General features: G+C 34.3%; 1 protein-coding gene across 1 annotated transcript in view; it reads left to right on the top strand.

Moving 5' to 3' along the window:
* The window catches only part of raver2 (ribonucleoprotein, PTB-binding 2), an 89218-nt gene that overhangs the window by 58599 nt on the left and 14657 nt on the right, over positions 1-15962 (top strand). Inside the window, exons 4-9 of the mRNA XM_051111562.1 lie at positions 173-364; positions 7762-7882; positions 8427-8509; positions 11651-11749; positions 12230-12341; positions 12758-13071. Of these exons, the coding sequence (XP_050967519.1) occupies positions 173-364; positions 7762-7882; positions 8427-8509; positions 11651-11749; positions 12230-12341; positions 12758-13071 (921 nt within the window). The remainder of the gene's footprint in view (positions 1-172; positions 365-7761; positions 7883-8426; positions 8510-11650; positions 11750-12229; positions 12342-12757; positions 13072-15962) is intronic.

The following is a 15962-nucleotide window of genomic DNA, read 5'->3' as shown; positions in this document are numbered from 1 at the left end:
GGATGCATCCAGTTGAGAGTTTTAATGAAAATGAATGAAATTGTTCATTTTTTGGTTTCATAAAATAATCATGCGTTGAATGAGAGAAAATTGGATTGTAATGATGTACCACAATCACACGCCTTTGGCAAGATTTGTTGATCTTCAAACACTGTGTGTGTGTGTGTTGCAGCTGGCTCAGGATGAGGGAAGTCCAGTGCGGGGTTTTGCTGTCGTGGAGTATGAAACGGCGGAGCAGGCTGAAGCCGTGCTGCTGGAGATGGACAGACAGCTGATCCAGGGTCAGGAGATACGTCTGTCTCTGTGTCCCCCAGGAACCTCTGGACGCAGCACTCTTGCCGCCCTCATCGCTGCTCAGGGAGTGGTGAGTGATGCGCACGCTCACGGGGGACAAGTGACATTCATTTTATCACCACGTAGCAAGCCACGAGAGTGTTTCTCACATATTCATCCCAGAAGCATTAACGCACACACGTGCATGTGTGAAACAGCAGCGGTGACGGTTTAATTACAGTATTCATACAAACCCTGCTGTTTCAGACATCTCCAGATCTCCGCTGCATTTCCGAGGCCTGAAATAAACCACAGGGCTATTTTCATCATGCTGGACAGATTCACATAAACCAGCAGCCTGTCCTGAAGACACTGTCAGTGGTTTTGAGCATTAACTGATATTCTCCAAAACGCAGGTTTTGCTTCAGGACTCAGATTTTCAGTTTCTCAACACCTCTTTAATTTGGTTGGTTTCATGCCTTTGGCACACAAAAATTCACTATATAATACACATTGTGGACGACACCATGTTTATTTTTGCTGCAGGTGAATGTTTAATGCAGTCTTGTTCACATTTTTGTGTAATCCTTCAGTAAGATAAAGTTAAGCATATTTAGCTTGCTGTTATGATAGAGAGCTTATGATTAAGACTCGACTTGAGCTCTAAATCTCCTCCTTGGATTTCTTAACAAAGGTTTGAAAAGTCTTCATATCTTTTGTTATAATATTTAATATACACATTACCATTCAGACGGGGTTGGAAGTATTTTCCAATGTATTAGAAAGAAGTCAGATACATTATACATTATCACAATTTAAAATAGCTGTTTTTATTTGAATATATAATATGTAATTTATTCCTGTGATGGCAAATCCATTCTTTAGTCTTCAGCATCACATGAACTTTCAGAAATCATTCTAATATGCATATTTGTTTGATCATTCTTTTTTTGTTTTTGTTGAAACCATGAGGCATTTTTCAGGATTCTTTCATGACTAGAAAGTTCAAAAGAACAGCATTTATTTGAAATATATTTTTTTTGTAAAAGTCTTTAAGTCTTTAATAATTTTGAAATTAATAATTTTGTGTGTAAATATATAGTAGTCAACATTTGAAGTGGATCAAAAAAGTTAATTGAAATTGTCCTTGACAAGATTGACAAGAATGGGTATTGTTTTGGTTTTAGGACAAGGTTTTAGGAAGGGTTTTGTTCCACTTCAGATGTTGACTACTATGTATTTATATATATATATATATATATATATATATATATTTACACACACACACAGTCAGGGTATTCTCTGAAGTACAGCAAAAACTATTATTAATAAATCTTTTTACTATTTAAAATAACTTTTCTTTTTGAATAGATTTTCAAATGTAATTAATTTCTATTATTTTAACATTTTCAGAATTTTTAACATACTTCTGTCACATGATCATTCAGAAATTGGACCTTTCTATTCATCAAAGAACTCTGAAAAAATGTACTCAACTGTTTTAAATATTGATAATAATAAAAAAATGTTTCTTAAATAGCAAATAAACATATTAGAATGATTTCTGAAGGATCATGTGTCACTGAAGACTGGAGTAATGATGCTGAAAATTTAGCTTTGATCAAAGGAATACATTTTATTTATATTTATATTTATCTGTATTTTGGATCAAATAAATGCAGGCTTGGGGAGCAGAAGAGACTTCTTTAAAAACATTAAAAATCTTAATCTCTAAAAAACTTTTGGCTAAGAATAATATATATTATTCTTATTATGTCTTATTGACCACATACTCTACATACAACACAAAATATGTTAATACTCATTTTAGTTGGTTACATTTTATTATTTGCATTTAGCATAATTTTTGTGCTGTTTATGTGACAAGCTTATTCACAGTTAGGCACCACTCAATACAGCTCAGCCTTCACACACACAAACACACTGGTGTCTTTTAAGTATCAAATAGTTTTTCTTATTGATGTTTTGTTAGAACAGATTATTTATTTCTTTTTTCTTTAATGGTGTTTATTTCTTTTCAAATCGGAGACTTAATTCTGTAGACTGATGCAGTATATTGTTGGCAGATCAGGATGTTACATCTGAACATTAATTGATTTAATTGTTCAGCGTTCAGCTTTTTGCTTGTGGTGGATAATAAAATATCTGAAACGTTTTTATGGACATTTTCAAATTTTCATTCTTGTATTGACATTTGTCTTGTTGAAACAGGAAAATGGATTGCCGATAATTTTAATGCGCATGCTTACTGGTAATTTGGTCAGTCTTTAGAACTACAAGAGCATATAAAGACCTCAAAGCTAACAGACTTGAACTAAAAGCCACACAATTGCAATTTTGATTTCATGGGGTCTACATGTCTCCGCTCCTCTTTGCTCTCTCTTGCCTCTCCACTCTCTCTCTCTCCCTCTCTTTTACTTCCCCTTTTTCCTCTAAAAAAGTATCAAGCCAAATAGAGCAAATGCAAGCTGACATTTCTCAGGAAGTCCACCCCTCCGAGCCACAGGCATCTCCGTGCTCTGTCTGTATCTGAGACACGCCTACCCACTCATCCACAGGCTGTGAGGGCAGAAGCTTTTCCCTCAGCCTGATGGGCCGTTGCGCTTGCGTGTGAGTGTAGTCATGTAATTTTAGCACTGCTTGGGGACTAGCAGGTGTCTGCACTTGTCTTCTTCACTGGTTAGTACTCTGGGAGTTCATACGCATAATGTCAAAAGATACGTGCCTACTGGTTATATCTGTCATTTTCAATGCTGTGTCTCAGTTATGGTTACATAAACGTTAATACAAATAGAGTTTGTTAAGGGTTCTAATCATAGATAAAAATAAAATTGGAAATTTAATTGCTGCCTAATGATGTGTAAGTAAAGTCAAAGTGGTGCCAAGGTTGCAGTAATTGACGGAACACTTGGAATTTATTTAAAAAAGAAAATCAAGTGGAAACTAAAATGAAAAAATAAAAAAATAGAAAGTCACTGATTTAAACAAAGATGTTATAATGTAGAAAAACTTCTTTTTAATATATGTACATTCAATAGATCTTATTTTGGTTGTTCTTGTTTATTATGTTTTGCATTAAAGTTACATTAAAGTCAGCTTTATTTATCTTTAAACACTGTTAAATGGCTTTTAAAATAATGAAAAACTGTCTTTAAAAAAACGTTCAGTGTGTTTGAAAAGTCTTTCTTGATTATCAATGCTGTATTTATTTGCTAGGACAAATCAAGATGCAGTATTATTGGGAAATATTATCACGTAGCTGTTTTCTGTTTAAAAAAATATATAATAAAACGTATATTATTCCTGTGATGACAAACACAGGATTAGTGTCACATGATCCTTCAGAATTCAGAATCATTCTAATGCATATTTTTTGTTATTAAGATTTCTTACTATTTCTACTATTTAGAACTTTTTTTTACTATTTAGTACTATTTATTATATATTATAATATATATTATATATATAACTAGAAAGTAAAAGGGATAGCATTTATTTAAAATTTTGAAAAATCTATTTTTTGTAACAATGTAAAAGTTCATCCTTGCTACATAAAATGATTAATTTCTTTATACACTGCCCTCCAAAAGTTTGGAAACACCCTAGAAAAGTGGGGTATTGGACATGAATCTTTTTTAATTTGTGATAATTTTGCACTGATGAGGGACAAAACAAACTACAAAAACATATTTTATTACATAAACAGTTTATACATAGAAAAAACTTACATATATATATATATATATATATATAAAATTAGTATTCATATTGACCCCCCCTCCACCAAACTCTTAAATTGCTTTTAAAATAATAAAAAGTATAATAATTAATAATTAATTTATATAGTTATACACTGTAATTAATTCATACAATATCATTTTAAAACTATAACTACAATTGTAAATAGTAAACAGTAAATATTTATTTACATTTTTCATGTCCCTTTTTGTTTAGAAAGTGTAATATACCTGTATTTTTATTTTTAGTACTTGCTTATATTAATGCCTTTTGTATTTTTTAAAATAAAAGTACGAAAATATCATATTACTTACCGAATTTGTTCAGTAAATAGATATTTCCCTAGCCATTTCATGCTTAATTATGTCTATTAAAATGTATTACAAGCTTCTGTTCCTTTCACTGTTCATTTTATCGTTCTGTCCTATTTTTCATTCAATTGCAGAATGAACATTTAGAGCTTCTTCAGTGCAGCGGAACAGTAATCACTTGACATTTTCCTGTAATGATGTTGGAAACCACTTATTATACAGAACATTTCACGTACAGTAACATTTAATGTTTTTACTTATATGCGTGATTTAGTGTTAATCCAAATGACATGCCAGCATCTGTATCAGTGCATCCCTTATTCTTTTATAGGCATATTATACCTCTAAAATGCACTCTGCTTTAAATTAATAAAGAATCAGTGCTCTATACGCTTTATGATCTCTCTCTTTCTCTCTCTCTCTATACTGTCAATTATTAAACAAAACGCCCTGCTTTATTTAGACTGCAGTAAACCACCGGATGTTTCAGTTCTTGTAGATTGCATGAATTGTCTCATGCTATAGACAATAGAGTTTCTCAGATGTAGTTTGTGGCTCTTCACACATCAGGAGCAGAGCTCTCTGCTAATCCATCTCTGAAGCTCTGGGCAGGGGGCAAAATGGGACACGGCCCTGCTTTTGTCACTCTTACGAAGAGACAGGCCAACTGTCTCTTCAGTCCCTCTCCCCAAATACACCACCCATCTGCTGCTTCATCCAGGGCCATCATCACCACCACCACCACCACATTCCCCTGATTCTTAAATGATTATGTCTATGTCCCCTCATTCCTGAATATGGGGTTACATCCTTGGCGTCACCCATTCCAGTATGAAAGCAGCACAATGTGTGTATGTGCACAAGTGTAGATGTATGTGTGGGTGGGGGAGTGGTAGTCAGCAGATGGAGCTGGAGTGTGGTTGGGATGGATCCACACCTCTAGCAGACATTAGAGATCTAATCAGGGGTTCCGCATGTCTGCAAGCATCTCCCCCATGCCAACAAATACACACACTCACACATGCTCACTCACCGCTGGGACATAAACATCCCAGATAAACATTTGACAAGACATCAAGGAAGCTCTGCAAAAAATCTTAACCCTGTAAAGCCTACTGTATCATGTTTGATATACACATGTCTATGGCTTCTAAATTATAAGCATCAAATTTTGCTTAAAAAAACTTGTGTTAGTGCAGTCATATCGATTAATCACATCTGAAATAAAAGTTTGTATTTTTATTTCTTAAATATATACATGTGTATGTGTATTTATATATGTGACCCTGGACCACAAAACCAGTCTTAAGTAGCACGGGGGTATTTGTAGCAATAGCCAACAATACATTGTATGAGTCAAAATTATCAATTTTTCTTTTATGCCAAAAATCATTAGGATGTTAAGGATCATGTTCCATGAAGAAATTTTGTACATCTAAATGTACCTTTTAATTAGTTATATGCATTGCTAAGAACTTCATTTGGACAACTTTAAAGGTGATTTTGTTATTATTTTGAATTTTTGACATCCTCAGATTCTAGATGTTCAAATGGTTGTATATCGGCTAAATATTGTCCTGTCCTATCCTATCAATCATACATCAATGGAAAGCTTTTTTATTCAGCTTTCAGATGTAAAAATCTCAATTTCAGAAAATTGATCCTTATGACTGGTTTTGTGGTCCAGGGTCACATATACATGTAAATATACACACATATTGTTTAAACGCAAACTTTTATTTTGGATGTGATTAATCGCGATTAATCAATTTGACAGCATTGTTTTATACACAATCTATTACATGCCCTCCGGCATCTGATTGATCTTTTATACTTTTTAAGCTGATAAAAGGCCTTTTAGTATAATTCTAAAATTGTTTCGCCTTGCATTATATATTTGGCCCCCCCACAATAAAAACTACTTTTTGATAATAAAACAAAGCATTTAAATATCACCCTACTGAGACATTTTATTGGCAGATCTTTTTAAGCGAAAATAATTTAATATTATTTTTGGACATGTAAATATCAGCAACTGCACCAAATTGCGTATTTTCGCTCAGTTTAGAAATGAAAAAAATTGATTTTCTGAATATTTTTGTAATCTCAGGCTTTACCATGTTAATCTGTTTTGTATGGAAGCCCATTTCCGCCACTGAATAAAAAAAAAGGTTATTGCGACTTGTTATTCAGACTTTTTTTTTGACAGAATTGCATAATACAAACTCGGAATTATCAGAAATGAAGTCAAAATTGCAAGATATAAACTCAAATTCTTTCTCACAAGTCTTTTTCTCAGAATTGCGTAATATAATCAATTGCCAGAAATATACTCAGAATTGTGAGTCAGTCAAAACATGCGTTTTGGACTTTTTTCTCGCAAATGCGAGTTTGTATCTCACAATTCTGACTTTTTTCTTCCAATTCTGGCTTTTTCTCAGAATTGTGAGATATAAACTTACAGTTGTGAGTTATAAAAGGGGGAAAAAAGACTGATATTTTTCAGCACGTTTGTACCTCACAATTCTGACTTAATAACTTGTAATTGCATGTTATAAAGAAAAGGAAAGAATTGTGTGCTTATATCTCACAATTCTGACTTCATAACACATTTGCGAGTGTATATCTCATAATTCTGTAAAAAAGTCAAATTGTGAGTTTGTGTCATGCAATTCTGATTAAAAAAGTCATTTTTTAAATTTTTTATTCAGTGGTAACTGGCTTCCATAGTTTTGTCTTGTTTTTATAGTTGAAATGTACACATCCTGAAAAATTAATTAGTGAACATACATTTACTTGACATGCAAAATATATATAGAAGATATTTTCAGGGAGAAAAAAGTGTAATAGTCTACTTTTTTAACCCTAATTAATTTTCTAAATGTTTTCATATTTAAAACATAAATCTAACTAAATTATGTGAGCTTTATGCTTTGACTAGAAAGCTTACTTTTTTCTATATAGCTTTAAAAAATATTATACTACATTCCAAGAGATCTGGATAGATTTAAAGATTTACTAAAGATCTACTTGAGTAAATAAAAACTTGAGTCCGTTCCCATGAAATTACTTTGAATTGTGATATAATACACTACACAAGTGTTTTTTTTTATTTTTTATTTTTTTATTGGAGCTTGATCACAGGAGTTTTCATTCACTTTCATTATATTGAAAAGCTCGCCTTGATATTGTTAAAAAAAAAAAAACGTCCTTTTTATTTAAGATATTTCTTACTGTATGCGGTTTTGATTCCCAAGTAAATTATTTAAATTGATATTTTATTTATATATAAATAAAAAAAAATACTGATTAAGAAATGTCTATGTTCACTATAATATCTGTGTGCACATGGGTTTATTTTTGTGTAATAAATCAGTGAATTAATGTTTTTATCTTTGTTGTGTGTGTTCTGCTGTAGATGTTGAGCAATAAGAAAGGTCTACTGCCTGAACCCAATCTGGCCCAGTTCCTCAACAGTATGACCAATCCTGCTGCTCTCCAAGTCCTTATGAGACCCTACCCTACCGCCAAACGAGGAGGTAACTCTCTCTCTCTGTCTCTCTTAAGTGTCTCTTTACTCATTAGGCAAATAATTTATTGAATATTCATGAGTAGCACGTTTAAGTACTTTTCCAGACAGAACCAAAAATGTATCCTGCGAGGACTGTGGACATTGTGATGAAATATCTCTCATGATTCTGCATATGTGTGTGTGTGGGTTGGCTGCGTAACGGTGATCACCAGCGCTGTAGATTCAGAGCAGATTTTTCTCTTGATGAAAGCCTAATCATATATTAAAATGAACTTTTCATTGGGTGGGAGAATAAATGAGCTGAGGAAGAAGTGGAGGCCGGAGCTTAAAGAGAACACACAATTACAAAACTAAATATAGCACATGATTAAATGTTAAACTTCTCTACCTATTCCGGAGCAACTTGCCATTAGTGTTGAAGCTGGAATTTTGGAATGACAAAATCATGGGCCACCAATGTCGAACACATAATTTCTGCTTTTTTTGAGGGCTTGTCTTTGGTTTGTTTCTTTTGACATTATTATGTTTGCTATCTAATGGTTTCCCATCAGGAAAGTTTGGTCGACCTCACAATCTCCCCTTCCTGCGTCCACCGTTGACTGCAGCGCTGCTACAGTTAGGAAAAGCACAGCAGGTACTCATTTTCTTTTTGTGTCACTCGCAAAACTGACTTAAAAGGATAGTTTAACCAAAATAGAAAATTCTGTCATCATTTAGTCAACCTTAAGTTGTTCCAAACTTGTACGAATTTCTTTAGCTGGTAAACACAAAACTAGTAATTTTGAAGAATGCCGGTAACCAAACAGTTTATGGCATTGACTTCATAGTATGGAAAAAAAATACTATGGAAGTCAAAGACTTTCATCAACTATTTGATTACCAGTGTCCTTCAAAATATGTTCTTTTGTGTTCAGTAGAAAGAAACTTGTGCAGGTTTGGAACAAGTGGAGGGTATGGAAGCCTGTTTCCACTGAATAAAAAATAAAAAAAGGTAATTGCGACTTTTTAGCTAACAGTTCTGACTTTTTTTCATAATTGCATGATACGAACTCACAATAGTGAGTATATCTCTTAATTCTGACACAGAATTGCGAGTTAAGTCAGAATTGTGTGATATAAACTTGCAATTCTGAGAACATATCAAACTTTTTTTTTCCCTTAACACTGGACTTTATTATTTGCAATTGAGAGTTTATATCTCACTATTCTGTAAAAAAAAAAGTCAGAATTGTGAGATATAAACTCGCAGTTGCGAGAAAAAGGTCAGAATTGCGAGAAATTTTGAGGGAAAAAAATTTTTCTCGTTTATATCTCGCAATTCTGACTATAACACAGTTGCGAGTTACAAAGTCAGAATTGCATAATGCAAACTTGCAATTATGAGTTATAGTTTATATCTCGCAATTCTAACTTTATAACTTGTAATTGCGAGAAAAAAGTCAGAATTGGAAGATATTCTGAGAAAAAAGAATTGTGAGTTTATAACTCTCAAAAAAAAAATATCACACAAGATTGAGTTTATATCACACAATTTTGACTATAACTTGCAATTGTGAATTTATATATCGCAATTCAAACTTTATAACTCGCAACTGCAACTCAGTTGTATTACTCAATTCTGAGAAAAAAATAGTCATTAATTAGAAAAAAAAGAATTCACAACTCGTAACTCGTACAACTCATAATTGTGAGTTTGTATCTCAAAATTCTAACTTTCTAACTCACAATTGTTAGTTTATATCACAATTCTGAGAAAAAAAAGTCAGAATTGCGATATATAAACTCACAATTGAGAGAAAAAAGTCAGAACTGGGAGATGAAAACTCACATTTGTGAGTTTATCACGCAATCCTGAGAAAACAATTCTGACTTTATATCTTGCAATTCTGACTTTATCATTTGCAGATGCAAGTTTATATCTCACAATTATTACTTTATAACTTGCAATTGCAAGTTTATATCACAATTCTGAGAAAAAAGTCAGAACTGCGATATACAAAGTCAAAATTGTGTGAAACAAATCAGAATTGCGAGATGAAAAATCGCATTTGCGACTTTGTATCTCGCAATTCTGAGAAAAAAATCCTGAGTTTATATCTTGTAATTGTGACTTTATAACTTGCAGTTGTGAGTTTATGTCACAATTCTAAGAAAAAAAGTCAGAATTGCGATATATAAACTCACAATTGCGAGAAAAAAGTCAGAATTGCGAGATACAACTGCAATTGCGAGTTTATCACGCAATCCTGAGAAAACAATTCTGACTTTATATCTTGCAATTGTGAGTTTATATCACAATTATGAGGAAAAAGTCAGAACTGCGAGATACAAAGTCAAAATTTGTGGAACAAGTCAGAATTGCGAGATGAAAACTCGCATTTGCGACTTTGTATCTCGCAATTCTGAGAAAAAAATCTGGAGTTTAAATCTTGCAATTCTGACTTTATAACTTGCAGTTGTGAGTTTATGTCACAATTCTGAGAAAGAAATGTCAGAATTGTGATATATAAACTCACAATTGTGAGAAGTCAGAATTGCGAGATGAAAACTTGCATTTGTGAGTTTATCATTCAATTCTGAGAAAAAAATTCTTTTATATCTTGCAATTCTGACTTTATAATTTGCACTTGCGAGTTTATATCAAAATTCTGAGAAACAAGTCAGAACTGTGAGATTCAACTGCAATTGCGTGTAAAAAGTCTGAATTGTGAGATGAAAACTCGCATTTGCGAGTTTAGCATTCAATTCTGAGAAAAAAATTCTGACTTTATATCTTGCAATTATGACTTTATAATTTGCAGTTTCGAGTTTATATCACAATTCTGTGAAACAAGTCAGAACTGTGAGATGAAAACTTGCATTTGCGACTTTCTATCTCGCAATTCTGAGAAAAAAAATCCTGAGTTTATATCTTGCAATTCTGACTTCATAACTTGCAGTTGCGAGTTCATATCACAATTCTGAGAAAAAAGTCCGAATTGCGAGATACAACTGCAATTGCGAGAAAAAAAGTCAAAATTGTAAGATGAAAACTTGCATTTATGAATTTATCACGCAATCCTGAGAAAAAAATTTTGACTTTATAATTTGCAATTGCGAGTTTATATCACAATTTGGAGAAAAAAGTCGGAACTGCGATATATAAACTCACAATTTCAAGAAAAAAGTCAGAATTGCGAGAGTTTATATCTTGCAATTCTGACTTTATAACAATTGTGAGTTCATATGACAAAATTCTGAGAAAAGAAGTCAGAATTGCGAAATATAAACTTGAAAATTGCAAGAAAAAAGTCAGATTTGCAAGATAAAAACTGCGGGTTTGTATCACTCAGGTTTGAGAAAACAAATTAGTTTATATTTCACAATTCTGATTATAACTTGTAATTGTGAGTTTGTATCATGAAAACTGACTTTATAACATGCAATTGCAGGTTTATATCTTGCAATTCTGACTTCATAACTCACAATTCTGAGAAAGGAATTGTGAGCTAAAAAGTCACAATGACCTTTTTATTATTTTTTATTTAGTGGCAGAAATGGGCTTCCATAGGAGGGCGAGTAAATGAGGGAGTGAGGGAGCTTAATTTCTAAAAGTTCACAAAGTCAAGGGTGCTCAGAGTTAAAGAAACACCCTAGACAAGTGGATAAAAAAGGCTATGGAACAGCAAAGATGAACACTTTAAAGGGATACATGTTGTAGAATAAGCTGCTCCCTCAAAGAAATATAAAAAAGAATAACGAAGCATGTTTAACAATCTCTCTTTCTCTCATGCAGAGTGCCATCCTAGGAAACGGTCTCGTTCTCCAGAATCTTCTTCACATGCAGATGGCCCAACAACAGCTCTTACAGATCAAAGACAAGCAGATCACTAATGTAAGGGTCTGTGTGTGCGCGCGTGTTCACGTCTCAGACATACCCATAACAAAGAAATGCATCACCACTTTTCACTTACCTGCATGCTGTTCAACAACAGCCTGAAATTGTGCTCATAGTTCTTTTGCTAAGACTTTATTGGTCTGCTGCATTCAATTCTGTTGTAAATAATGAGAAAACTGCAGGTTTTGTTCAGAAAAGCATCATTTATTTTATGTAGCAGTATTAGAACCGTAGATCTAACTGGCATTTTTAATGCAAATTTTTCAATTCTGGTTAAAGAATAATAATGCCATCCACAGGAATATTTACATGGAAAAACAAAGGAATTCATGCAATAATAATGCTGGCATAAATCTTTTTTTGTATTTTTGTAGCTATAATCTCATCTGTGTGCACTTCATCGTTCACTCGCCACATGACCGTTTTATGGCCTGTCTGCTCTCTTTTCTCCTTCATCGCTCTCTCATTTCCCTCCAGGTCCCAGGTCTTTTAGGCGACCCCTCTCGGCTGCTTCTGCAAAAAGTTCTGGGTCTTCGAACTCCGGCTCCGGTTCCTCTGGGAAAGGGGCTGCTGGGAGATTCTCCCACAGGTGAGAGCTTCTGGTTGAGCGGTCAAGCTCGCAAACCGCAGGCCTGGTCCAGAGGTCTTGTTCGCTACTGCAGGGAAGGACATTTGCAATGCAAATCCTCAAACTGTTTGAAAGCCCCATTATAAGCAGTTCGAGGCAGCCGCTTCAATCAGTATTTTCTTCCTTTGTGCTTTTATACAGACGTGTGTCTGTTTGTGTGTGCAAAGTCTGGTATTGGCATTCATCAAAGCATTGAAGACCTTTGAAGAGTATCCCTTTGTGCAGGGTCATTTCTATTTGAATATCAGTGCCTTGCAGGTGTTTCAGTGACGCAGAAATTGAAACACTAAACTGTGGTTTTCCAGAGTATGCACTGAATGCATTGAAAATGGAAGATTTTATACTGAAGAAATTTAACAAAGTTCTCTAATTCACAGAGTTGGGCCAAGACTCTTCTCCAGTCACGTCCCAGGGTGGAAACTCCTCAGCTGGAATGGTGTCACATGTACCTGGACGTTCACACGCGAGTTCCATTGCTGAGCAGAATGGAGTCGCTGCGACGTGCTTGGCTCCGGAAAAACAGCCTGCACCTCCAGGAACCACAGGAGGCTCCGTAAGCTCCCAAACACAGCTGCAAAACTTCCTACCTGGAATTAACGCACCAAGTCTGGGACCTTTGCTGGGGAGTACAACGCATAAAGCTCCAGCCAACCACCACAGTTCAAGTGTGCAGACTAGTACTTCCGTTACAGTAAGCTTGGTTTTCTTTTTTGTTTTTCTGATTTCTTATCTCAAAGCAAAAATGAGGAAATCTGAGACATCAAGCTGAAAACTTGATTTTGTCATCATTTAATCACAATTGTTGTTCCAAACCCTATGACTTTGTCTCTACCGAAGAGCATGAAAGGAAAAACTTTGATGAAGGAGGAGAAGTTCACTTCCAGAACAAAAATTTACAGATAATTTACTCACTCCCTTGTCATCCAAGATGTTTGTGTCTTTCTTTCTTCAGTCGTGAAGAAATTATGTTTGAGGAAAACATTTCAGGATTTATCTCCATATAGTGGACTTCAATGGAGCCCGTGAGTTTGAACTTCCAAAATGCAGTTTTAAATGCAGCTTCAAAGGGCTCTAAACGATCCCAGCCAAGGAAGAAGGGTCTTATCTAGCGAAACGATCAGTTAAAGAAGTTAAACTGATATGCTTTTTAACCTCAAACGCTCATTTAGTCTAACTCCATGTGCATGCAAACTCTGTGTAATGTGGTTCAAGACAGTTAGGGTATGACGAAAAACTCCCATCTCATGTTCTCCCTCATCTTCAGAATCACCCTATATCGCTGATTTACCTTTTTTGTTAAGAATGTTTGATCTTCTTTGCATGTTCACTTTGCAAAGACTGGGTTGGTACTTCTGCAGAGATGATTTTTAAAGTTGAGGGAGAAAATACGATCAGACTTTTTCGACATACCCTAACTGTCTTGAGTCAGAATACACAGAGTTCAGAAAGAGAAAGGCAAGATGAGCGTTTGAGATTAAAAAGTATTTAAATTGTATTTTTTTTTTAAGAAAATAATCGATCGTTTCACTAGATAGACCCTTCTTCCTTGGCTGGTATCGTTTAAAGCCCTGTGAAGCTGCATTTAAACTACATTTTGGAAATTAAAAATCGGGGGCACCATATCAATCCATCATATGGAGAAAAATGCAGAAATGTTTTCCTCAAAAAACATAATTTCTTTACGACGAAAGAAAGAAAGACATGAACATCTTGGATGACATGGGCGTGAATACATTATATGTACATCTTTGTTTTGGAAGTGGACTTCTCCTTTAAGTGCAATTTTAATCTTATGAAACTGCTACTCTATATAAAATTAGATTTTTTATATACAGAATATTATTGTTTATATTTATTTTATATCTAAATATACCGTTTAGAGGTTTGGGGCAGTAGTTTTTTTTTTTAAAGAACTGAATACTTTTATTCAGCAAGGACGTGTTAAATCAATTTATAATTAATTTAATTTATATTTCACAATAAATGCTCTCCTTTTAAACTTTCTATTCACCAAAGAATCCATAAATCCCTCTAAATGTATCAAGGTTTTCACAGCAAAATTGTTTTCAACACTCATAAGAATTTTTTAAAAATTGTAAAAGACCTCCAGAATAAAAATGTCCTGATAATTTACTCACCCCCATGTCATCCAAGATATTCATGTCTTTCTTTCTTCAATCAAATAAGAAACTAAGGTTTTCAAGCAAAACATTCCATTTTTTTTTTTTTTTTCCATATAATGGACTTCAATGGGAGCCAAAGGGTTGAAGGTCCATATTGCACTCACTACACAATCCCTGAGGAATAATGTCATGTCTAGCAAAAACAATTGGTCATTTTCTTAAAAAAAGAAAATTTCTACACTTTTTAACCATAAATGCCCGTCTTGCAGTAGCTTGACCTCACGCATTACGTAATCACGTTAAAAAGGTCACATGTGACATAGGTGGAAGTGCTGATCCAGTGTTTACAAAGCGAACGTGTAAAGAAAGTCAAACGCCCTGTATAAAAAAAGGTAAAACAACGTTGGACGATTTTGAAGGGGAAAATGAGATGGAGTTTTTTACCCTACCCTACCTTTTTGAACCGAAGCGCAGACAGATAACTTACTGTGTGTGACCTTTCCAACGTGATTACGTGTTGCATGAAGTCATGCATGCGCCTCTTGCAAAACGAGCAGTTGTGGTTAAAAAGTATATAAATTAGACTCTTTTTAGCAAATGGCAGATAATTTTTCTAGACCCATATTCAACAGCTGGGATGGTGTAGAGCCCTTTGAAGCTGAACTGAAACTGCAGTTTGGACCTTGGACCAATTTGAACCTGCTGATCCCCGTTGAAGCCCAATATCCTTGAATGTTTTCCTCAAAAACCTGAAGACTTAAAGATATGAACATCTTGGATGACATGGGGGTGAAATTTTAATTCTGGAAGTTTTTGACAAACAAATGCAGCATTACTGAGAATACTTTCTAAAACATTATATTACTGAGCTCAAACGTTTTGAAAGATTGTATTTTGTATGTTTTTGTAATGTAAATATATAATGAAATATACATACAACACTATATATTTATTATTGTTATGTAAAATAACAGCAAGGGGAGTACCAGAAGCCTTTTTTTACACTTTGAACACCAAACACAGAAAAGTACACACTCGCTTATACTTGGAACTGCATTTCCATTGTTCTGTCTGGAGGTGTCTTTATTCAGACACAAGCACTCAGACGCCTAGTAGAGCTCAGTAAAGACTCTGACAGAGTTCTGAGCCCTAATGACAGACCGCTAGTGCTGCAGGCTCTGATTACTTACTGCATTACCCTACACAGGCTAATGGAGAGCTCTGTCTTCTGTGTGACTGTATTGGAGATGAATGCCAGACTCTGCGCCAGTACTTTTCCACAGCATCCCTGCTCTTGGATCGCAGTTTATTTGTGAAAGCTGTGAAAGAAAAAACAAAGATGCTTTAAAAGAATGTCTGTAGAGAAAGAAAAAGAAGGTGTTTAGAAGAATGTCTAAGCTGCTTGTTTCCATACAATGAAAGTGGACAGTGACAGAAGTAACGTATAGTTTCTAAAGAC

This window comes from Labeo rohita, chromosome 6 (assembly GCF_022985175.1).
Source record: "Labeo rohita strain BAU-BD-2019 chromosome 6, IGBB_LRoh.1.0, whole genome shotgun sequence".
NCBI classification, from domain to species: domain Eukaryota; kingdom Metazoa; phylum Chordata; class Actinopteri; order Cypriniformes; family Cyprinidae; genus Labeo; species Labeo rohita.
The sequence above is the reverse complement of the archived record's forward strand: the minus strand, read 5'-3'. Positions and strand labels throughout refer to the sequence as shown.